General features: G+C 45.0%; 1 protein-coding gene across 3 annotated transcripts in view; it reads right to left on the bottom strand.

The window, feature by feature from the left end:
• Positions 1-24897, bottom strand: part of grm8a (glutamate receptor, metabotropic 8a) — a 219619-nt gene extending 194722 nt beyond the window's left edge. For all 3 annotated transcript variants that reach the window (XM_056424292.1, XM_056424293.1, XM_056424290.1), the window contains exon 1: positions 24355-24897. In XM_056424292.1, coding sequence (XP_056280267.1) covers positions 24355-24897 — 543 coding nt within the window. The remainder of the gene's footprint in view (positions 1-24354) is intronic.
• Positions 24898-26053: the final 1156 nt, after the last annotated feature.

Here is a 26053-nt window from a genome sequence, read left to right as displayed (position 1 = left end):
GACAGACAAAGTAATAGCTACAGATGACGACGGTAGAGGAGAAAATGATGAGGAAAAGAAAAGTTGTTCTTCCAAAATGAATGTCACGGCTCACGCACTCTGGGTGATGTTTGCGTTCACAGCCGAACGGCCTCAGATAAATACAAACTCAGGAAGACAACCGGCCGACGTCTGTTCCACGGAGACAGACCGACAGAGGGAGGCGAGAGGGGAAGACGGACGAAAGAGAGAAATGAGGAGAAGAAGAGAGAGAAAGCGGAGGGGAAGTGAGTGGATGACACAGAGTGTGAGGAAAGCAGTTGGGAAAACAAAGACAAGCAACACAATCATGGAGAAAGCGCAGAGAGGGATGAAGATAGAAGTTGTAATAAATCAGTGTGAAGATGTTACAAACGCAGGATCACCTCAGGCAGAACCAATCCCTTCAGAACATTGAAGACATTTTGTTTCATGCTCCTAGAATACAGAGACGAGACAGCCTCTTATTGTGAACCTCTTCCATGTTCAATCATTCCCATCATCTCATATCAGACACAAGTTAAAGTGTATTGCTCAATCTAGTAACCCTTCTAAAGCGTAACTATAATGTCTAGGGCAACAATAAAGATGGAAGGAAGACACAAATCCACTCGATTGGCTGAAGGTCGGGGGCTCAATGACCGTGTTTACATGCATTCGAATAACTGGCTGAGTCGGACTGAAATCGAATGATCCGTTTCATGTAAACACCTTTGTTCGACTATGTGCGGTCCGACTACGATCCGATTAACACCCCTGGATAAGTCGATCCGATCCGGTTGATAATTCGACTATCGCGGCATGTAACGGTGAACTGGATTAGGAACTGGACTTTGCGTCTTTGCGCATGCTTGAGATCCCGCCTCCCTACTCCCCCCTCCCTCCCATGTCGTGACCCGGAAGTCGAAAGAGACGATAAGTTGTCACTGCCGGGAGCCTGGCCGGCAGAAAACAAACAAACAACGCTATGGAGAACACAAGAGCCACCACACATTTCTGGACCGAAGAGCAGACAGAATTTATGCTTAACCTTGCTCTCTGTTCGCCATCTTTCTCGAAATGTTGATGTTGTTGGAAGTTGTGAAGAGGTCAAGCGGAAATGGCTGTATCACCACGAGTTGTATTGAAAACAGCGCCACCTATCGTATCGGATATGACATGCTTTCGGCCAATGATTCGAATTACTCACTGCCATGTATATTGGGATAATAGCAGATCCCCCAAAAGATAGCATAGTCCGACTAAAGCAAGATTTGAATTATACCATCATGCAAACGCACTGAATGTCACACTCACTGACGAGTCAGTGAAGCGGGCATGTGTGTGTTCAAATCTGTACGAGACCAAAAAAACGGCAATATCGCGGGCCAATGTCAAATTCCGTGTGCGTCTGTCGTCAGGCCCGTTCCTGGTTTGGAATACAAAACCGTCGTCCAATTTATTGTTGACTAATAGAAGAAGGGTGTGTAAGTGAGCGCGTGTGTGTGTGTGCGTGCTTTGTCTGTGTGTGTGTGTGTGTTGGCCTTGGCGGTGCCAGCAAGGCATGTCGAGAGGAGAAAATGAAAAGCCGTGTGCGCCGATAGACCTTCTCCCAGACCAAAGCGGGGTGTGTTTGTGTGTGTGTGTCAGTAGACAGTGACCTTCTCTCCAGACCACTGTCACAGGCGGTTGGTTTAAGCCCTTTGGCTTCACGGTGGCCGATGGGCAACATCTACTCCTGTCTGGGAGTAAGTTTCAATGTGAGAAGTGTGCGTATGTTAGCATTGTGTTTGTGTGGTTTCACGCCAGCTCTGGCAAACCACACACACACACGTGGTTCACTTTCTTGCTCGCTCACTTCAACAAAAGTTTTCCGACTTTTTTTGTACAACAGGGAAACAAAAAGCCGCCGCTCGAGGATATAATTATTCCCGGTGCGAGGAGCGGAAATGGGTAACACGTCCGCACACCAGTGAGTGCATGAACGAGTAAGAGGAAAGTGATTGTAGCACGTGAAAGCCTTGTCAAATAGGAACTTGTCGTTGCATTTTCATGAGGCTAACTGTACTCGAGAGCAAATGATGAATTTTTCAAACGGTCTATTCCCTCCTTAACTCATCCAACAAGCCATCCATCCACTCATCCACCATGCCATCTATAAATAGTGGTCAACTGGAGAACATTGGAGCAAAGCTAGGGGCCGTGAAGCCATGTTATAAAGGTACAGCCTGTGCCAATTAATGAGCAGGAACCCATTTGTGAAAAGGCACGATAAATATCTGTGTTTCATCCTCGTCATCTAGCTATCCCGCTTCTGCCATTGGATTCATCCAGCTAACCAGATAATTAGTAAGTCCTCACAATACAGTCCACTATTTGTTGTTCGCCGTCTGCTCATTGGATCTCATGCTCAATATGCTTATTATAATATAAGAGATTTCTTGACTTTAAACAAACACTCCGTGGCTGTGAGGTTGTCTGCGCTCTGTATTCAGCTCAAGTAACGCACAACCTCTTTAGAATGCAGAAGCACCTACGCACTCTGAGTCTCTCTCTCTCTCTCTCTCTTGCAGAGCCTCCATAGGCCCAATTAAACAGCCATAATTACTGGCAGACAGGAATGAAAGGATGGACTAGGAAACAACAGCATCCTTTTTCTTTTTCTTTTTTAACTTAGGCGAGATATTTCATTACATTAATGCCCCTGAACATGACAGGAGGGGAGGGGAGACAAGAGGCAGACGCTGAGAGCAGAGGAGTAGGAAATGGAGGGCGAAGAATAGAGTGGACAAAATTAGAAATGTGTGTGAGAGAGATGGAGTGATAAAAATAAAGAGTTTTATGAGGAAAAATATATTAAATGGGTGCTTATGTTGCAGGAGAAATACATTGACTTGTAAAATGCATGCACCATTTACACACACTTAATAACACACACACACAAAAGGAAATGGTATGACTCATCTTTCAAACCTCTATAACGTATTTGTGTATAGTCATATTATGAGTTATTGGATAAACTATATGAATACAGGCATATGTTAGACAACTTAGCAGGCCAGTGATGTTGTTGGGTTGAGAGCACGTCAAGCTGTCTATCAATAACTGGCATTGCGATCAATGTGACACATTTTATGCAATTAACACGTTAACATTCCATCTCCTCTGACCTATAACAGGTCCAGGCCATCATGTCATCTTCGTCATGCCGGTATTTCTACTTGCGACTCAGTCTGATGGCTCGCCCTCTCTGGACCCATCAACATGTCAAAAGGACTTTCAATTGCTTGGAACATTCGGGAATTTAGCAGCCAGTCGGCGTACACGCAGGGCTTATTCATTTGGGTTTTCATTTCTACTTCTTATTCATTTTCTTCTTAAGAATTTGACACATCTTCTGAGCTGTCCTCGTCACAAGCCACCATTGTTTATTTTAACCTACTGTGAACAGTGTCAATCCGGAGAAAAACATATATTTCAGGTGTGGGGTGTAAGGGTGGGGGTGTATTGTTGTATTATTCCATATGTGCCGCTCTATTTCTGTGGATATGAGAGCGTATGAGTCATTGTCATGAATCACGTTTTAAATTGTAGGTATATTAATGCGCTTAATTGAACTGAAATTAACACTGAATTATACTCAAAGATATAAAACTTGACAAATGTACTTGATTTATATTCTATCTATTTATTTTTATTTTTTATGCAAACTTTCCAGCAGTGGTGAGGCTAAGATGGCAGCTAATTTAAAATTGTAAGCGCAATGAGATATGTTGGTTATGGCAACTCGCTGCACCTGGAGCTAAGCCACACATTCGCATGCACCATCAAACACGCACACACACGTACACACACACACACATGCATACTCAACACTCGCTGTCTCGAGCAAAACCTGCTAGAGCTGCAGAAACCAGGGCTCAACTTGACACATCTTCCTCTCATTTTCTCTATTTCTCATTTTCTCTCTGTTGTTCACCATGTATCTCTCGAAGTAGTGTGTGTGTTTGTGTCTCTATCTCTTTCAATATTTCACTCTCCCTCACAGTTATAGTGTGTTTAAAAAGCACTCATGCCGCTGTTCCTGGCCACAATTAATGTTTGTTTATGTATGAGCACATTTCATAAGCCTGAATTAGTATGTGTGTGTGTGTGTGTGTGTCCTGCCCAAAGAGTCATACCTCAAGGCAGTGTTATCGCCAATAGCCTTCTAAATGAATCAGTAGCCCCCCCAGGCCTCTTGACCAGACCCTAGACACACACACCAGTCATATACTTCGCAATTTTTGCAGAGGCATCATTTACTGAGTCAAACGAGCCCAACAGCACCCCATGGAGAAATACTGAGACTGGGTGAGAAATACAGAACACACGCGCTCATCGACACATACGCAAACATGTGCTTATGTAGCAGCCTTCAGCTGGCTCAAGCAAACACGTTTTACAAGCAACTTATTTGAGGAATAATAATACTATGTTTGAAGTGTGGCTCAAAGTAATCACAATTCCTAATATGCCATTTTTCATAATATGTCCCCGTTAGACCTGGTTGATGATTGAATATGATCATTTATCATCTTTCAATGGAATCATAATGGGATGAAATCATAAATCGAGATATCTCGATACACAATTACTTTGTCTGAATTAATAATAACGAGCATATACTAGCTACAATTTCTCAGAAAATCTGATGTATATATATGTATATATATACACAGAGGAAGACGAAGGGAGAGGAGCATTTAAATGAAGAGGAACAAGAAAGGGCAGTGAAGAGTCGGTGGGAGAAAATACACAGACAGTCCCCAAACACACACACACACACACGCTCTGTGTGTAGCTGTCAGTTTAGACTAAGTTCATTTAAATCTGTGCCTCTAATTATTTTTATTTAAAGTACACGGCTTTAGACTAACTTTTGAGCGCATGACTTATTCGCACCTTTTTTTTTGGTGCATTATTTGCATTGTTCTACAGTAAGTATGTTATTGATTAGATGCTGACATACTTTAACTTGAGTACGATTTTGAATGCATTTATATTTAAGATTTTGAAGCTTTTACACTTCAACTATCCATAAGTCAGACTATATTGAGGATAGGTTTGTCCACTGCGGAGAGATAATTAGATGTACGGCCTTCCAGACACGTTAAAGCTCCATTATAATTCTCCTTCAAGGTAGTGATTATGATATGAGCTCACATCAACTCACACTGTTCGTATCACCGTATGGTTGACACTGGACCAGTAGCACACACACACTAGTACGGCACTATCTTAGTGCTCTAGAAAAAGTGAAATATAGAAAATATAATATAGGAGAAAAAAATGGTGTTTTGAAGATAGATAGCTATCCCCCCACAACTACGGAATATCAAGCGTGAACCATAAAAAGTCTAGTTATGAAACGGAAAAAGAATCTCAAGCATATGAAGAAATACTTCTCCCAGTGGGTAAAAGACATTCAGCCAGCTGAGCCCAACGGGAAGTTCGGAGCATGTGTCTGCATCTTCTGAAGATAAGCTTTTATTTAGTTTTCACCCACTCAGCAGTTTTAAATAGGACACGTAAGCTGACGTTGATCTGTAGCCTGAAACCCCCCAAACCAGAATGTATTTACATTTCTATATTATTTCTGTAGCGATTTAGTTTTGTTTGTCAATTTGTGTGTCTCTTGCCATTTTCACACCCGTTTTTAAACATTTAGGCATGCCTAATTTTGCTTTCATCCTTAAAATAATGTCAAGTTGACAGCATTCACGGCAGCGTCACTGTTCTGTCATCAAAGAAAATAGGAACTCACCAAAATATACCTGCCATTGCAAGTTATGATGTAAAAATATATATTTCTCTCTCAATTATAGGCTTGCCTCTTTCTCTGCAAACTTTTCAATGGTATTTGTTTTATGTGGTTAATTTCTGACCATGTTGTAGCATCAAACCGACAGAACAGTTGGCTTAGATATGAAAGAGCCCATATGTGGAAAGATAGCACTGGACATTTAACCATGACTAAATTGGGCTTATGGCTTTCTCAAGTTCCTAAAAGTTTGAGTTCCTCCAGACCTGAGCTGCATTTTTTTTTTTTTAAAGAAAAAAAGACTACAGCCCATTTTGTCAGAATCCAGGCAGTATAGGCCTTTTAGCATCGTGGACGTTGCATTTTGAGATTGTTCGCGTTACAAACTCTCGCACCAAGGTCGGGACATTTTGGAAAAGGTGCGGGTAGGTTCAATTTATAGCATTAACTTCTCTCTCCATCTGCTGTGATATTGACACAAAAAAATCAATGAGAAACTTGTTGCCAAGTGCATGCCAGGACATTTTGGTTTCAAAAGGTTGCACACTACTCTCGAAAATCATCTCCTCGCCACAACAAAACAGCATCAGTGTGAATGTGACTGTGCAGTGTGTGTCTCCCTGTCCGAGCCAGCATGTGTGTGTGTGTGTGTGTGTGTGTACTCATTTTTCCATGTATAGAGCTTGGCAGGTGTCCAGCTCCAGTTGGACGTCGCTCAGTGAGAGAAGGGAAAGACTCGTCTCGTCTTAGTTAAATCTCCTCTGAGACGGCAAGGGAAACACACTGAGTTGTATGTATTGTTTGCGACGCTGCTTTTTATGGAGTTCGGCAGCAGTAAGCACCCCCTCAGGCGTTCTCAATGGCCTTCGCCAACAGGTATTATGATACTCAGGCTTTGGTTCACTGCCGGACCTTCAGAAGAAGCTATGTCATCTGTTTCCAGAGGATTAGGTGATTACGGTTACACTAAATGATGTGTACTATAAGAAAAGGTTGAACAAAAACAAAATAAATCAGATATATTTCTCCATCTTCAGGTTGTATGCACATTGTATTAGCAGCAAGGCATTCTGAAAAGTTAAATTCCTATTTCCGTAGATGGAATTTTAAGGGCATTTTGTCCCAATCACTGACTTTTCCCTGACTGCATTTGTTTCCCTTCATGAGAGAGTGTTAGAAAGAGGTTTGATTTACCGGAATGACGAGAGCCCTTGACTTATAATGGCCAACCATCCCCCTAAAGACTCTTAAAAAATTAATAAATCAGTATGGTTTTCTGGTCATTGGATGACTAACTAACAAGGTGAGTCACAATTTCAATACTTAAAAATGCAAATTCGGATTTTCTTTTTGTGTAATGACCAAAATAATAAGAAAAGCTTGTAATTTATACGGTAGACGCTTCTTTACGTCTAACGTTTTTCATATCGTGGCTGCTATCAGTTGAGTTATGGGAGACTTATGGTAGCTCTAATACGTGAATCCTGAATGTTCAAGGTATAGGCTCCAACTAAACTATACCGTGTTTATCATTATATGACAAATGATATGACTGAATTACCAAAAATGTGAAGATCTAAAATGATGTAAAGCCCAAATACTGCTCAATATAGAAATCCTCGAGAATGTAACAGATCATATTTCCTTCATTCATTCATCACAAAGTAGGTGAGCCACTTTTTTCATTAAAAACTTAACAAAAAGCAACCAAATAGCATGCAACCAAATTGACTTAAAGGCTCTATTTTGTAAAATATGACTGTTGACCAAGGCGCTCCATATTTTAGACTTCAAAGTAAAAGCATACAAGGCGTGCGTGTAAACAGAAAGACTCTACCAGCAGATTCCCAGAGACTTGTGACTGGGGAACATCTATGAGCTAGTGAAGTGACTGTTGAACAGATTGTTTGTCCTCAGAAGATTTCAGTCATGCCGCACACTTTTTGATACTTAAACGTAGAAGTGTAAATACAAAGCGGAGGCTGGGAGATTTTTTTCCTTAATTCTACCACAAAAAGAGCAAACGTTTGCACGCCGGTCGGTCGACAGGTGCGTCGGAGAATACCTAAGGTAGACGATATAGAACGCAAAAAATCCTGCACGCTTCTTCACTTGCATCCAAATATAGTTTGTGTCTAAATACTCCCATGAATAATGTAACTGCCATCTCTTCTATAATGTGAATGATTACACTCCTGCGGCATGCTGGGTATAAAGCTCGCTCTCCGCAGATGTACGCATGAGCTTTTGCTCCCAAAAGAGGAAGCGCAGTGTCCAGCTGGAAGGTGTTTGGATGAGCCTGTGCCGAACACGCACATTTTGCACCGGCACGGCAGTGGGAGATATGATCGTATGATGCAGCTAAAAGCTCTAATGGCACGAGGATCTTTCTTTTATTGGATTCCCCGCATCAACCGATGTGGACAGGTGTGCCTGTACTTTGTATCTTTGGTTTGGATAAAGGTCTTTAGCTCATTTAATTCAAATTAGAATGCACAGCGTAACTCTCTGAATTGAAACGAGGAATATTGATGTGCATTTAATATCTTTGTGTTGTCAAAACACTGCATAATCAATCATGTGTATTGTTGATTAATCACCAGCTCATTATTCGGCGATTGGGCATATTAAACTGGTCTCGCTGGAATGACTGGAGGACATTTTGGAGCAGCTAAAGCAAAGCTCGACCCCTATAGAGAGGAAGCACTCTGTGCTCCTTTCTTCATGCTCCCTGTCAGACGAGAGGAAACGCATCAGAGCTTTTCTAAATGTCACCCTAATTATCCGAAACGTCACGTCGAAATATCAAAAACATACCAAAATACCAAAGCCTCAAGGTTTCTCTCATTATGTAACCTCGCAATTTTATCTTCAGCTCTTGACACCCGATCAGCGCCGGAGAGGAGTCCACAAAGTCAGGCTGTGGGCGTCCTTCACCCCGAGTCCCATCCGACAGGCCGACAGAGGGGATGACCGAAAGTCACCGTTGCTGACTTCCAAGAGTAAACCACGTCAAGGAGTACTTGTAGCCTACAAGTAATAAATACCGACACAAATAATACGAGTTGGCTTGAGTCTAGTATTGCTAATAGCCTACTACTGCTACTACAACAACTACTAGCCTACTACTACTGCTGCTGCTACTGCTACTACTACTACTACTGCTACCTGCTACTACTACCACCACTACTTCTACTGCTGCTACTGCTACTACTACTGCTGCTGCTACTGCTACTGCTACTACTGCTACTACTGCCACTGCTGCCACTGCCACCACTGCTGCTACTGCTGCCACCACTGCCACCACCACCACTGCTGCCACCACTTCACCACCACCACTGCCACACTACTGCTACACTGCCACTGCTGCTGCTACTTCTACTGCTGCTGCTACTACTACTACTGCTGCTACTACTACTACCACCACTACTTCTACTACTACTACTACCACTACTCCTACTACTGCTGCTACTACTACTGCTACTACTGCTGCAACTACTACTACTCCTATGACGACATCTTTTATCAAATTCTGAACGAGGGATTTCAACCTACCTTCACCCCCTAATTGGCCGACAGTCTTGAAGCCGCTGTGGATCCTCCCCACAGGGGCTTTCACTCAATCTGCCTGATTAGACCTCTTCTCAAGACGCACTGTGATTGAAACTGTCGGAGCCTTTGTTTCTCTTCGCATGGCGTGGCAGAGGCCTTCGCAGATGGTACACGGGATACCAGCGCGCAGAGTACTATTGGACCCCACATTGCGGACTCAAATGATCCCACAATGCATCAATTGATGGTCACAAACCGAGTGCTAACTACCACCAAGAGCAAAGATGGCACATTTAGAGGTTGCCGGATGAAAGTTATCACCGGAGTATTGACTAAAATTGTTATTTTTGGATTTGTGTCACATGGAAAAAGAAAACAACTCAAAAAATGATAAACGATAATATATAGTGCTCAACATATAATTCCCTACGTAGAATTCTATTGCCTATGTGTGTCGTGAATAGTAGATGAGTGATTACATTTGGGCACTGCCTTTTTCACTGCACACATCTTGACATGCATTCAAAGTAGAAACATTGACATTACAAAGATATACCTCTCCTGTGAATGTAGAAGTGTTGTACAAAATATGAACTGTCAGGCCGGGAAGAATGTGATAAAAAGGTTCGCTTTTGGACCCAGAGTGCAATAAAGTAACAAACTGCTGGACTGCGCTGCAAAAGTTATTTGGGTAAATCTGGTGTTGGGCTTTTTTTGGACTCATTAGGAAGGAAGAAGACTGAAGGAAGCGTGGGAGTTGCTGTCTGTTTGTTTTTTCGACAAACTTGGAAAGCATAGATAATTCTACTTTTTTTTTTTCCCAGGGTGATCAATTACATGCATTATCTTATTGATATAGCTCTGCACCATGAAACAGTATTTTGTCTTCATGAAATCTAATAATATAAAATAACAGCACTGTGTAACTGGCTGCTCTGCACCGCCCACCAGCTCAATATCTGACCTTCACTCAGACTGTGTTGGCAGGAAAACCTACTGGACCTTTATTGATTCTGTTGGATACACTATGATATAACTGGCTTTGCATGGAAACACACACAATACGTCTTTTTATGTACGCAGGATGCTCCAAATTCACAGACGTCTAAACACCTACATAAGCTACTGCTCCCTTATCTCATGGTCAACCTGTCGGCCCCCCTCCATTATACATAATACCAAGAAGGACCTATGTGTGGAACTAAATCCGTGATGCTAATCAATAGTCCAAAGACTAAGACACACCTGTCCTTCACTTGGTCCATTTCTGTCTGTCGCTAAAAAGGTCAAAGATTTAGGCAGGTGGAGAAAAAGAAAGTGAAAAATAGAGAGGGAGATGAAAAGGAACACGTATAAGTAAAAAGAATATTAAGACATAGAGGAGAATTACATTTTTGGGGTGAAAACAAGGAGCGAGGGATGTAAAAACGAGAACTAGAGACAGAGGAGAGGAAGAGGTGATGAAATTGCGAGACAGAGAAGAAAGGGAGCCTTGGAGAGAAAGCGAGAGATGAAGGGATGCGGGGTGTGGAGAGAGATACAATGAGGGCTTGGTGGAGGGAGGTGAGAGGGCGCACACTCCTCTGTCATTGCTGTTATTATTCAAAAATACAAATCTCCTCGTGGTGCTGAATAACAGGAGTGAGGAGCTCAACCTCAGGGTGAAAATGAAGTTGATGCTTATGACTAGCCAGTGTATATTTTCTTCGGGGAACAGGAAACGGGTGGTGTCCAGCAGGGTGAGGGGAGAGGAATGAGGGAGACAGGGACAGGTAGTGTCCAGCAGGATGAGGGGGGGTACTGGCAGGGTGAGGGGGGGAGGAGTCAGGGAGACAGGTGTCGTCCAGCAGGGTGGGACAGCAAGCGAGGAGAAGGAGACAAGTGTCAAAGACGTGGTGTTAACAGAGAGCGAGGCGGACATGGAGGAGGATGAGGAGAGCCTCAAAAAAAAGTAACGGCGGACAAGAGGAAAGCAGGCAGAAGGGGAACAGAGTCCAAGTCCAGTACGGAGGAGGACTCTGTTTCTGATGGTGAATCCTCTGACCACGGGGCTGAGCCTCGTGAGCGCTCATTTAGCAAAACGCACAACAGTGGAGAGCAAATAAAGTCTTTTGTTTCTGTCGTGCTAATAATAAAATAAAGGTTTTCTAAAAATAAAAAATAAATCTCTCTCTCTCTCTCCCGGCATTTTCTTTTTGTTCTTAAATGATGTCACATCCCCTGTGGCCTTTTATCCTCATCTTTTGTTACATTTCATATACCCTCTCTCTGTCCTTCCTTCCTCTCTCTCTCCCTCTCTATCTCTCTCCTCCCTGTGCCCTCACTCCTGTCCATCCCTCATCCTGGATGCATAATTCAAGCTGAGATTTCAGCATGACGAGCGTGGCCATTAAAAATGCATGGGCACGCTGCACCGAGGCCGTTTAGTGCCGCCTTACCTCGGAGGAGGAGCGCGAGCAGCCGGGGCAGTGAGGGCAGGGAGAGCGAGGGCAGAGAAAAAGGAGGGAGCGAGAGAGAGGGAGGGAGGAGAGAGAGAGAGAGAAGCAGGAGGGGTGGTGAGATGAAGAAGCTGGAGTAAAAAAGCAAAGTCAAATCAGAAAATCAGAGGAAGGAAAAATAATGGTACGGTATCACGAATCACACTTTAATAAACCGGTGTCTCTGTGAGAGTCACTTTCTTTGACTTCTCCAGTGCATTTAACACCATCCAGCCACTGCTGCTGAGTGAGAAGCTGCGGGTGGCCGGTGTGGACGCGTCCACCATCTCCTGGATCACTGACTACCTCACAGGCAGACCACAGTTTGTCAGAATGGGGCGTGTGCTGTCTGGAACGGTGGTCAGTGATGTTGGAGCCCCACAGGGAACTGTTCTGTCTCCCTTCCTCTTCACCCTGTACACCAGTGACTTCCAGTACAACACGGAGTCATGCCATCTGCAGAAGTACTCTGATGATTCTGCAGTGGTCGGGTGTATTAGGGATGGACGGGAGGAGGAGTACAGGGCAGTGGTGAGTGACTTTGTAAAGTGGAGCGATGAGAACCACCTGCGGCTGAACGTGGCCAAGACCAGAGAGATGGTGGTGGACTTCAGGAGGAAGGCGACAGCTCCTACACCTCTGAGTGTCCTGGGAGTGGACGTGGACATGGTGGAGGAGTACAAGTACCTGGGCGTCTCCATCGACAGCCGACTGAACTGGAAGGCCAACATCAACGCTGTGTACAAGAAGGGGATGAGTCGACTCTTTTTCCTGAGAAAGCTTGATCCTTCAACGTGTGCAGCAAGATGCTGGAGTTATTCTACCAGTCGGTTGTGGCCAGTGTGCTGCACTTTGCCATTGTCTGCTGGGAGCAGCATCGGGCCGGTGACACCAGCCGTCTTAACAAACTGGTTAGGAAGGCTGGCTCCATCATCGGCTGCCAGCTGGAGCACCTGGAACAGGTGGTGGAGAGGAGGACGTTGAAGAAACTGGTGTCCATATTGGACAACCCGGACCACCCTCTCCACCACCTCCTACAGGGACAGAGGAGTACTTTCTCCAAACGTCTCCTCACGCTCCGCTGCCACAAGGACAGATACAGGAGAACATTCCTGCCGACGGCTATGAGGCTCTACAACAGTTCACCTCTTGCCAGATCACCCTAACCCTTCTTATATTTGTGTTTTTTATTTTTATTTTTATTCTTGTGTGTTGCTGCTACTGGCTCGACAAATTTCCCCTTGGGGATTAATAAAGTATATATCTATCTATCTATCTAAAAAGGTGCCGGGACAAACAAGTTGAAGCAGGTGGTTCTTGTTCCCCATTGTTCAGCTCTGACTGCGTCGATGTGCCTGATTGGCTAATGGAAACACTGCTGCACTGTGTTTGGAAATGGAGGTCATATTATTTACAGTATCCACGTTTCACCCACGTTGGAACTATAACATCACTACCGTGATGTATAAAACTTGTATCCATTCATCACAATACTACGGTGTCTTTTTGAGTCTGATCAGATACCAAATATAACACTATACCTATAACTATGAGACAGAAACTTACAAATCTTAAAGTTATCAACACTTTATTTGTTATTGTATCATCTGTCAGCAGTGGAAGTTATCGTCCAGGATTCTCCTTGTTCGTTTATGTGACCGGGCCAATTGCTGGATATTGTTGCATTGCCTTGTGGTCTTTTTCTGGGGGTTTCCACACAATGCTAATGTTGTTCTGAGCACGACTTTGGGGAAGCGGGAGGGTGTTGTAGTGAGGAGGAGGTGGTGGAGGAGACTATTACTGGCAGGCAATGAATGCGGATTAAAGGGGAAAGAAGAAACAAATGTGTTCAGTCTCGGTCCTCCTTGACCTCTCGCTTCGGAGGGTAATTGGCAAAACGCTGCAAGTAATGCAGTCTCGCTCTCTCTCACACACACACACACACACTCAAACCAACAAGCACTTGCGCTATTGCTCCCAACTCTTAGTAAACCAATATCACACTTATATACCAGCTTAATACATAAATTAACAACTCACATTGTATTCTTCGTCAATCAATAAATCAATTGCATTGATCATTTCCATTTGAATAGTCAACCTAACAGAGAAAAAAAACCCTGATGAATAGCAGCCCACGGGGTCTCGTGAAGCAGTTGTAAACATTTTGGACGTCCAGCGGCCCCCAAGCAAGTTGAGTTTGAGACCCCCCTGCTGTAGAGGTTTTCCAGGCACGTCCAACTCGGAGGAGACCCCGGGGAAGGCCCAGGACACGCTGGAGGGGTTTTATCACCCAGCTGGCCTGGGAACGCCTCGGGATCCCCCAGAATGAGCTGGAGAATGTTGCGTGTGAGAGGGGAGTCTGGGTCAGCCTGCTGGGTCTGCTGCCCCCAAGACCCCACCCCGGATTAAGCAGATATGGATGGATGGAGGGACCTAATATAGGGGCTATGAATGACACATCTAAATGTATGATAGTGTGTAATAGAGTGAGAGAAAGAGTGTCATATCTAGCATATGTCATGTTCTGTATACATCTTCAAATGAGGACATCTATTTTAACACACACACACACACACACAAACGAGCATGCATGCATCCTGTCAATGCCGTGCACCTCCAAAAAGATATCAGTTTTTTTTACAGGAGGACCGTGACTTTCTGCTAATGTTCTTTCCATGTCTTCTGGCCCGGCTTTCATAAATAACACGCGGCAGCTATTAACGTGGTCCGAGAAGGCTGCAGGAGACGGAGGGCAGAGAAGAAAGCAACCCAAGAAGAAGAAAGATGGATTGAGGCACGCCGAGAGCAGGAAAGCAGGCATGTGGAAACGCCAAACACTTGACCTCTTTCTTCCTTCTTCTTCCGACTTCCTCCCACCTGCTTTCTCTGATCTAATGTAACATCGCCGCGAGATGTAAAAACACCTCCCGCCACCCGTCTTTTCCCCTCAAGTCTCCGGCTGCTCTTTTACTGACCTCTTCTCCTCTGATGATTACCGTTTTACTGCCTTCCATCTCCTTATCGATCACCTTTACTGCCCTGCTTCCTACCGTGTCGCACTATCTACTGGCCTCCTCCTCCTCTTTCAGGGAATGGAAAAGAAGAAGAAAAAATAGAATACGGATGAGAGAAAACCAGAACATTGCACGACTGTCGAGGGAAAACCGATTAAGAGGTTAATCCGAGTAGTAAAGAGGATAATAAAAAAAGAAAGCGGACATTTTCTCTCCATAACTTGTTTTATGTCCGTTTCTTGCATCGCACACCTTCTCAGCTCCATATCAAACACACTTTGAGTTTTAACTCCGCGGGCAACACAAAATGGTCTGTACCTCATTTCAGAGAGAACCCCCCGCCCCTTTTTTCCTCCCCCATCATCTCCGTCTTCTACTTTCACTCGCATTTTATTAAAATGTAGTCATAGCGGAATACGTTTTCAAATCCGGGAACTATTTGGGGCGCTCTCGTTTTAACCGCTCCGGAAAAACAAGGCCGACGCGTAATGAAGCGCGCTCTTCCGCTCTCCCAAATATTAAAAATGCATTCCTTCCTGTCTACGCCCCCCCCCCCCCCCCCCCGCCCAAGTCAGAGACTTGAGAAATAATCCATCCGTCAACTCTAAAAAGAGTCTGAAGTGTAATGACTGTCGTTGCTCCGCAGCGCAGTGCTGAACGTGTCACCCACCTGTTCATTCTGTCACCTACCGACACAAGTCGTGCCATGTGATGCGATCGTCGGGCGCATAAGCAACCAATCACGTGATGACAGGAAAGTCGTCCAGCACAGATTGCTTTTTAGTTATTCCAACAAAAAACTAAATACTGTAACGGACAACAAGCATTTGGCAACGGACAAACACATCGGGCAAGAACCGCGAGCCGCTTGGACTCGAGCTCTGTTTTCCCATCTCAAACACTTTCCACAGCAATTTTCAGCCTGCCACCAAATGTCACACCTGTAGAGCAGCTTAATCAGTATGTGTGTGTGTGTGTGTGTTGTGTGTGAGTGAATAGTTTTGGAAGACAGTCTAATGATGCGTATCTGTCCTCCTCCAGTGTCGCTATGCAATGAAAAAAATTATATAAATATAATAAGAAACAAACGCCTAACCGGATCATCACGTACCGGTCAGATGTGCACACTTCTCATTGGCTCACGACTAAACCACAGGGCTCTATGACAAGGTGGACACATTAGGATTGTTTAAGCACTGCTCCACTGCGGAGGGTTACAATGAACCACATCAAATAATAATGTGGTCATGTTTCCATGCGTTGTAAACGTGACATCCAGAGACTTAAGCTGCTGTAAACACCCAGTCCTCACACTCCACTTGTGAACACCAGTAACGAGGAGACATTCTGCACAGACGGCGACCCAAACAGGTGACCGGAACCGTGTGAACGCAAAGCTGGAGGAATTGTGAATTATTCAAAGGCCTTCAGGCTCTGCGACTGAAACACAACAGCTTCAGTGGCACAAACGCAACATAACATTTCCTTCACGGTACAAACTCGATGACAAACATGGCCAAGACAACAAAACAAGTCTCTATAATCCATCAAATATGTTCAACTTAAAGTACATACACTACCGTTCAAAAGTTTGGGGTCACTTAGAAATGTCTTTATTTTTCAAAGAAAAGCACTGTTTTTTCAATAAAGATAACATTAATCAAAAATACACTCTCTACATTGTTAATGTGGTAAATGACTATTCTAGGTGGAAACGTCTGGTTTCTAATGAAATATCTCCATAGGTGTATAGAGGCCCATTTCCATCAACTATCACTCCAGTGTTCTAATGGTACATTGTGTTTGCTAATCGCCTTAGAAGACTAATGTCTGATTAGAAAACCCTTGTGCAATTATGTTAGCACAGCTGAAAACAGTTATGCTGGTGATATACGCTATACAACTGGCCTTCCTTTGAGCTTGAAGTTTGAAGAACAAAATTAATACTTCAAATATTAATCATTATTTCTAACCTTGTCAATATCTTGACTATATTTTCAATTCATTTGATAAATAAAAGTGAGTTCTCATGGAAGACACGAAATTGTCTGGATGACCCCAAACTTTTGAACGGTAGTGTATGTTACATGGTAATACAGCTTAAATACTCTAATAAACACATTGAATTAGTGTCACTTATACACGACAGCAACCAAGAACAGGGATCGAGTTCAGTTCAGAAAATGGCAATAACCTCTTTTTGAAAATTGTAGTTTTCCACTCTCACTCAATCGCATCGTCTCTCCTCGTGATGAGAAAAGTCGTTCTACATCATCCCGGTACTTTTGTCTTTCCAAAGCGGGCGGTGGACTCGAACATTTCGCCGGGGAACCAAGCTGATGACAGAAATGTGTTTGTGCCGTTCCCGCTGTAGCCGAGAGCTCTTCCTCCCAGCGGACACGTCGTCTTGTGGAATAGAGGTGCGACTAATACCTCGAACAATCTCTGCGTTCCATGTAAGCGTGCCAACGTCCCGGTGTTGTGCACGCCGGCTCGCCGGCTCGGCTTCGCACCCGAGCGACCGTGGCTGTTGGCTGAGCGGTGAGCACTGGCCCCTCGTACAACCCCCCCAAACTCCCACCAGAGTGTGAAGCAGTTAGAAAATAATCCTCACGAGTTCCTTCCGACCACGGAAAAAGATATACGTGGTGCATGTTTTGGGTACACTGCCAACTCCTGCTTATTAGCCAGGAGGGATCAAAGTAAGGGAAAAGTTAACTGACAAAAAAGGCACGAGCCTTTTCTCACCCAAACCGTGACTTTGCATCGCAGGAGAACAGGGTAGCCAGGTCTGCGTGACAAAATCAGCCCAATGGCCAATCAAAACCAGCCCAAAACCAGCCCAATGGCCAATAAAACCAGCCCAAAAACCAGCCCAATATCACAACTCAAAATATGCCCGTGCCAAACCATATATACTGCTTTTAAAGTCCATGTCCATGTGTGTATGTGCTGATCTGGAGTCAGTTTGGTCGGATTTGGATATAAATAAATTATTTCATTTAAAGTATGGATTTTTATATCAAGATATTCATGTAATTTGCATGCAAAATAGGTCTACCCGAACCAGCGGACAAAAAATTCAACCCGCGGCAACACTTCAAAAGTAGCCCAATTCCGCGGGAAAACCGCAGACCTGGCAACACTGCAGGAGAAGCACGAGCGTCACTCAGAACATTAATCCTGACATCGATGGTTACACCTGTGTTTGACAAGCTCGCATTTCCATTGGGAGAAAGGCCTGCGACGTCAGATGTGACGGAGGAGCCGTTAAAGTTGTGAGTTACAACAAAGCTGTTCCTGCTTCGACAGGTCAAAATGATCTCCTTTTGTCCGTCAGTGGTTTGTGAAAGCGCCGCCTGTGTGTAATAGGTTCGCTTATCCCTTATCGAAGCTTCTATTCAGGCACCAAACCTGATGAAAGTCAGAGGGGGGGTAGCGTCTCATCCCACTCTGATGTACTCTGCACACCAGTCCTCTCCATACGTGCACTTGCAGATAATACTCACGGACCGTCTGCATCTCTTTTAAGCTTTCCATCTCACTCACAAACAGAGATTCAATGAATGTCTTTTTTAGGAAACCTTCTGTCACACAAACACACATCCAGGGTGAAGTGGTCACAAATAAAACCACAGATTAGCACACACAAGCTGTATTAAACATTTTTAACATTTAATAACCTCCTGGTATCAGAGAAGGACACGTGTGTTTATATGTCGTCATGGGGATGTGTGTGGACAATGTACGTAATAGTTTCAGTTGAGTTTCTTTTCACTGATCCAACTATCTGAGAGCAAGATGTATTGTTGTTAAGTTAAAGAGCTCCTCTAACATACCTCATATAATGGGAAATGAAAAATAGAAAGAAAAGATCAAATAATAAATGCTGAATATGCGCCAGAGCCCTCCGAGTAAATAACAAACCACACACACACATTTGGTATGTTTATTTATTTTTATGCTTTCTTTGCATAAAAACATGTAACATGTCTACAGGAGCTGCATATTCATCATATACAGAATATACAGCATGGCATTTATCAAATATTGTGTTCTCTATCTACGTAATTAACTGTGATAATAATATTATTATTATTATATACACTACCGTTTGAAAGTTTGGGGTCACTTAGAAATGTCCTTATTTTCAAAGTAAACACTGTTTTTCTCAATGAAGATAACATTAAATTAATCATAAATACACTCTATACATTGTTAATGTGGTAAATGACTATTCTCTGGTTCTTAATGACATTTCTCCATCGGTGTATAGAGGCCCATCTCCAGTGTTCTAGTGGTACATTGTATTATCGCCTTAGAAGACTAACGGAGGGTAGGAAAACCCTCTTTATGCGAGCACAGCTGAAAACAGTTGCGCTGGTGAGAGAAGCAATATGACTGGCCTTCCTTTGAGCGACAAGTTTGAAGAACAACATTAATATGTTCAAATAATAATCATTACTTCTAACCTCGTCAATGTCTTGACTATATTTTATATTAATTTTGCAATTAATTCGATAAATAAAAAGTGAGTTTTCATGGAAAACACCAAATTATCTGGGTGACCCCAAACTTTTGACCGGTAGTGTATATATTCATATTGCTGGATGCCATTTATATACACAGAAAATGGCATTAGGAGTTCGTCAAGTGTATGAGGGATCCTTCAAGCTATTTCACCTGTACCCGGGTTTTATGGGTCTATAAGAATGCAGCACGTGTCATACAGATTCTGCAGATTCTGCAAAGCACATCTGTAACTGGTGCTTTTGGGTTGTACGGATGGAAATGATGGCGTAAAGCTCAGCTTTGACGCGTTCGAGCCCTTTTCAGACGCAGTTCAAAGGAGCGTGCACTGAGCTGCAAACAAATCCAATCGCGTCTGTGTTCACCCATTACGTACGGCTCTGCTAAATGAATCATCTCCAAGCAACACTCAACAAATGAAAGTCATAAATAATTTCAGAAGGATAATTAAGTCCCCCTTCATTAACCATTTGCTCATTAAGGCTGCCTTCGTTAGCGGAGGTTGGATGGCCGCGACGTCTCGCCGCTTCAGGAACGCTTCACAAGCACAAGTTGACACAAACCCGAGACCCGCTCTCGTCCTAATGAGGTTTCCTGCTCGCCGTTTGGTGTGCTCCTCGGCGTCGTTATCATCCCCCCATAAATGCCTCCGCGAAAAAGAAATCTCATTACACTCTCCGAGATGCCACGTTGTCTTCTTTTGGCTTCTTCTTGCCGTTTTTGTCTTCCTCTACCGTTTTCTTCTTCTGCTTTTTCCCCCCCCATCTTTCTTTCTGCGTGTTTCACCCGCGTCCTTTTCTCTTTGGTCGGATTCCATCCGTCAGATTCTTCCTCCCAATGTCGTCTTCGCACCATTTCCCCCCTCGGCTTTTTTTTCTCCGTGCCCGTCATTATTTCATCAAACAGTCTGCAACCGAGCCAGACTCCGCCCGACCTTGAGAATAATAGCACATCTGTCTGAATTGGCATCTGAACGGGGAGGGAAGGAGAGGAAGAAAACCGCCTTTAATTGCATTTTAATGCTGCTGTTGTCAAACTTGTGAAGATGAACGCCGAAAGATGATTTGTACTTCCGAGGGCGCTGCTGCGCCTGAAAGGGAGATTGTTCTTGTGCGTCTTAAGTTTACAAAAGCTCAAGTCTGGTGTAACGTTCCAAAAGGGTTTGAGCAAACATTTGCTCTTTGCTTTGTGAAGCAAAAAGTGTGAGATTTCATTCGCACGAGTATGAGAGGTTTGGAGACGCACACAGAACATGTAATTTTGTGTATATATATATATATTTACACATACTTTATGGTCATTCAAGTGCCTCCTGGGAATGGGGATGTTCATGTCATACAATGCATGGTTAAGGGATCCACCTCAAACAGAGAGAGCAGTGCTCAGGAAAGCAATCATTGCCGTGGTAACACACAGGCAGATGAATATAGCAGCAATATCACACGGTGCGGCAGTTAATTCCCCCGACAGGCCGAGAGGAACGGAGGCTGCGTCTGAATTATGGAAGCAATCGGATGGCTCGTCTGCAGTTATTCCCCCTCACACAGGCGTTTCACGTGGATGTACACACACACACGCATATGGAAGACATACTTTACCGAGATGCAAATCTTGAGTAAAAGGCCCTCACGCCAACTCACTCACAGCTGGATGTTTGGGGGAGCGGGGGAAGGACTTCAGCTTCTGACCCTGGAACACTTGATGACAACCCCCAGCAGAGACACAAATAATATGGTGTGTGTGTGTGTGTGTGTTTGTATGGGTTTGAGAGCCTCATGTCGAATCCCGTGGGATGGACGTTGATTGAGTGAAAGGTAGCTATTTCAGCTCACGTGTGTGTGTGTGTGTGTGTGTGTGTGTGTGTGTGTGTGTGTTTGCATGGGTTTGAGAGCCTCATGTGGAATCCCGTAGGACAGCCGCTGATTGAGTGAAAGGTAGCGATTTCAGTGTGTGTGTGTGTGTGTGTGTGTGTACGCGTTGGAGCAGTGTTTTTGATAGGCGAAATCATCTCATGTGATCTCACCAGGGGACAGCCACCACTTATCAATTCATGAAATTAATTTTATTGTGCGAGTGTGACTGAGTAAAAGAAACCCTTTGCTTCATTGTAAAATAAGGAGGACTTCCCGGTAACAGAGCAAACCAAGACACACACACACACACACACACAGTCCATTATGATCTGAGTGCATCCATGACCTCCTCACTCTTAGATGTACACTTTGTCATAGTAATTGAAAGAGATGATTTACAGTGTTGGTACTTATATGTGGAGGAATAGCTTTTCCTGTGCAAACAGTAGCGGGATATAAAACCGTTTGCATCAAGAGGAGACCCAAAGGTCGCAGGGGTCAACCGATCCATAATGCTGCTGTAATCACCAACCACGCGCGGACACAATCGAGGATGAGTGGTCGCAGAGAAAGATGAAGACAAAATACGAGAGTGAAAGAAAGGCGTTGAGCGTTTGGATGGGAGGAGCAGAGGAGGGGCGGCAAACCGGAAGGGCCGATTGGCGAAGGAAAGGATGTTCACAGGTATGTTCCCTCGATGTGTGACACAGCAGCGGCGACATGTGACTCGATCATATCCTCATTAAATCGATTCCCCATAGAAGCACGAAACCAAACGGAGCCTTGGTCCAGCTGCTGTTCCACAGACCTGCTCATGCTGGATTCTGACAGTTTATTACAGCTCTTATGTCTGGAGGGAAGTTAGTGAATCAGATCTGCGAATGTTGCAAAGAAGAAGATTTGACACAAACCCAAAGCATGGCGCTTCTGCAACGCTGTGATCTGCACAACGCCTTTACATGGAGTGTCGAAATTGCCAGCTTAGAGCTTTTTTTTTCCGATGACCCCCATTTGCTCCGTTCTCTTTATATGTTAAATTCCCTCGGAATGTTTCCAGAAATATGCCGCCGCCGCCGCCGCGCCTCTCCGCTCCCCACGAGGATTAGCAAAAGTTTCACCGCATCCCCTCGGTCCACCCCGTGTCGGCCCGCAAAGCAGACACGGTTACAGATAATCTTCAAAAGAGGAGCCGCGGACAAAAGAAACACCGACAACTTTTGTTTGACTCGATTTCTCTGCGGTTTGTCAGCACGCGGTTCCCTCTGCGGCCGAGCGCGGTGAAAACAAAAGAGGTCTGTTTTCCTGAGGATTTGGATGTGATATTTTTAACACAATCTGTTGTTCGAATCTCTTTTCTCTGCTGCTAGATTTGTTTTAAACACACACACACACACACACACTCTCTCTCTCAGGGCTGTGTTAGCTTTCTGAGCCCCTTGTGTTGAGTGGGCGACGAGCTGTGACGGGCACTGTCAGATTAGCCCAGTTAAAAAAAGACATATGTTTATTGCAGCATGTATGTGTGTGTGGGTGTGTGTGTGTGTGTGTGTATGTATGTGTGAGTGTGTGTGTGTGTGTACGTGTGTGTCCTCCATAATATTTTCAGACTGTGACACACGCTGCATTATTCATGTTAAACCATGCAGAGACAGATACAGTCTTGTGTCATATACTTCCACTGCAACGGGCACACACACACACACACACACACACACGCATACATGCACACAGATAGATTAAACTAACTTTATACAAGACGTTTTCTCTCTCTCACACACACACACATAATCGCTGGCACACTTAAATACCGACATGCGATACACACGCGTGTACGCAGGCGCGCACAATGCTCCGAGGCGTATGAGGCAAATGAGGAGGAGGCAGTGCGCAGCCAGAAAGGAGTTCTGTTGCTGTGACAGATCCTGGCAGAAATCATGTTTAGTCGTCGTTGTTGTTGTTGTTTAGTATGCAAATCTTAACTTCAAAGCACGAGTTGGTTGTTAACAAGTGCGTTTGAACGCACACACACAATACACACACACGCACACAATCCTGTGTGCTTTCACACACATTTTGAGGATTTCCAAAGGAAAAGAATGCGTAAGTGTGTGTGACTACAAACACACACACACACACATTTGCTGTGAGCGTGCGTGGGATAGACGTGGAACGTGAAATGCCACGGACGTCGTTACAGGACTCATATTTCATCATCGCGCGGCCATCCGTCAGCCCTGTTGGGCTAACGATGACAACGCCAACGCACACGATCGCACATAAGCGCCTTCGTCCAAACGCACACCGAGAGAAACACAAGTAGCCTCGGCGAGCTTCTGCCAGGACGCAAAGCGGAGCGGCGATAAAGGGAGGGGACACTGGATCCACACACAGGAGCACTCGCAAGGACGCTCCATTAGGCCGGGCGCTAGTAGAGAACGCACGAGCACAAAGACAGAGCGCACACACACTCACACACACACACAAAGTCGCTCCGTCCAAGCAGCGCTTGACACGTCTCTTTTCACGCACACACACACACACACACACAAATGTGATTTCAAAAGGAATCTTAAGGCAGCAATAATCGGAAAGGAAATTATAGTAGATTAGGTTATTATTTTAGGTATTTACGGTATTTAGGTATTATTATTTTACTTTTAATGTAAATGTTGTTTTCTAAGTCCAAGTGTTTTTGTGAAAATGTATCATGCTGTACTGCATTTTATGTATTTGTATTGTAATGTTTTTTGCCTGGACCCCAGGAAGAATAGTCTCCACTACGGTGTCGACTAATGGGGATCCTTAATAAACTAAACTAAACACACACACATCTGAGCGGAGACATTAAATCTCACTTTGGGCTTTTTCGAAAAGGCAAATGCAGAGGCTAAAAAAAGAGGTGGCCGCTGCCGAAACCTCGGGGAGACTGACTACCTTTTAATTGGTTGTCATCATTGAACTTTATCTCTCCGGCAGTGATGTGTGAGGGGGCGTGTGCAAGCGTTCTAGACAGAAATGCACACACACACATAAACACACACATAAACACACACGTATACCCAAAAGAGAGGAGACATGAGGAAGAGAGAGGGCAACATCGTTTGATTTCGACGGTTAAATCTTACCTTAAACAGGCGCAGGATGTTGGCCACCATGATGGACACCGAGCTGGCCGCGGCTCCGATCACCCCGATGATTTTATCCGGCTTGGTGAAGATCGGAGGGTCCCCGTTGGCGCAGCGGACGTCGGTGCCGTCCCTCTCGATCAAGGCCTGCACAAACGTCAGGGACTGCTCCAGGGCGTACGTGTCCCGGGAGCAGGTGTCCAAGATGCGGGCCCCCAGGGTGATGTTGGGCAGCAGCTCGGGGTCCTTGTTGATCAGGTCGATGGCGAACATCATGGCCTCCAAGCGGTGGATGCCCTTCTCCTTCTTCAGGTCCCCGCAGGGCGTGCCGCGGTCCCCCCGCGAATGCACGGGAAATAATCCGCCGAGGATGACGTCGCCATCCAATCGGATGGAGTGGGCGTACTCGGGCGCCGCCTGGAGGTCCGTCGGGATTCGCTGAGGGGCGGCGGCGGGAAGGAGCCACGCGTAGGAAGTGGCCACGAGCAGGAAGACGCCGGAGGGAGACCGCGGGCAGGAAGTCGGGTTCCACTGCGGTTCCATGATCGACGATCGATGACCAAACAAGAGCCGGGTCTTTAACGGGGGGCTTTTCAGACGGTTATTCCAAAACCGAGGAATGCGTCTTGGGGAATGTCCAAAAGTAGGGCCTTCCTATTGGTCAAAAAGGGAGGGGGAAAGGACCCCGAGGGTGGAGCTAGCCAAGCCCCATGAGCGAATCATATTCCAGAATTCCAGTGCGATAAAGAGCGGAGCTTCGAGACGCGGCGGGAGGATGGCGGTGGGGAGCTGAGCCTGTAATCCACGAGTCACATCTTCAGGAGAGCCTGGAGAGGAGAGACAGGGAGAGCAGTTCTCAGTAGCGGTGTGGTGTGAGCGACACGCTGCTGCCGGCCGGAGCGCTCCACCTGACGAACGTGTGGGAAACCACCTCGTGGGCAATGAGAGAACGCAGTCGGGCACACCAGAACACATGGTAAACACACACACACACACACTCTCGTGTGTGTAGGCCTCTCCAGCAGACCTGTCAAAATGTGCACTGCCGTTCTCTAATTGACTGTTTGTAATCACCTCTACTCCCACACACACACACACAGACATAGACACACACACACACACGCGGGCGCACTTGTCTCTTGGCATATCGATGAGTGAAAATGACAGCAGAGAACCTTGGGAAGCTTCTCGGGGGCAATTTGTAACGATTTGTCGACGACCTGCTGCAGCGGCGGTCAGGAGGAGCGACAGAGTGACGGAGGGAGCGAGGTTTAGGAGGAGGAGGAGGAGGAGGAGGAGGCAGCAGTGAGACGGGGAGACGAGGGAGGAGAGACGGGCAGAGGAGCCACGTGCAGACAGTGTGTGAGAGTGCCTGTGTGTGTGTGTGTGTGTGTGTGTGTTGCGTCATTCAAACACCTGCTGTTTCTGCTGCAGCTAAATGAACACGTTACAACCAGCAGCACGATGCACACAAACACAGAGAGAGAGAGAGAGCGAGAGATTGAAATCACAAGCAATTTCAAACAATAGACATGTTCCTGTTGCACCTCCAGGGATGGAAAACAAAATCCCTGATTTTAATCTGTTTTTATTTGTCCATTCTCCATGGAGACTTGTAATAGTGAGGAAGCAATGTGTACATTTCGGTTCCTATAATATAATAATATGTAAAGATGAGTCGACTGGGTTTTTTTCTGCA

Source organism: Pseudoliparis swirei, chromosome 10, assembly GCF_029220125.1.
Source record: "Pseudoliparis swirei isolate HS2019 ecotype Mariana Trench chromosome 10, NWPU_hadal_v1, whole genome shotgun sequence".
Lineage (NCBI taxonomy): Eukaryota > Metazoa > Chordata > Actinopteri > Perciformes > Liparidae > Pseudoliparis > Pseudoliparis swirei.
Note: the sequence above shows the minus strand (reverse complement) of the source record. Positions and strands in the feature narration are given on the sequence as shown.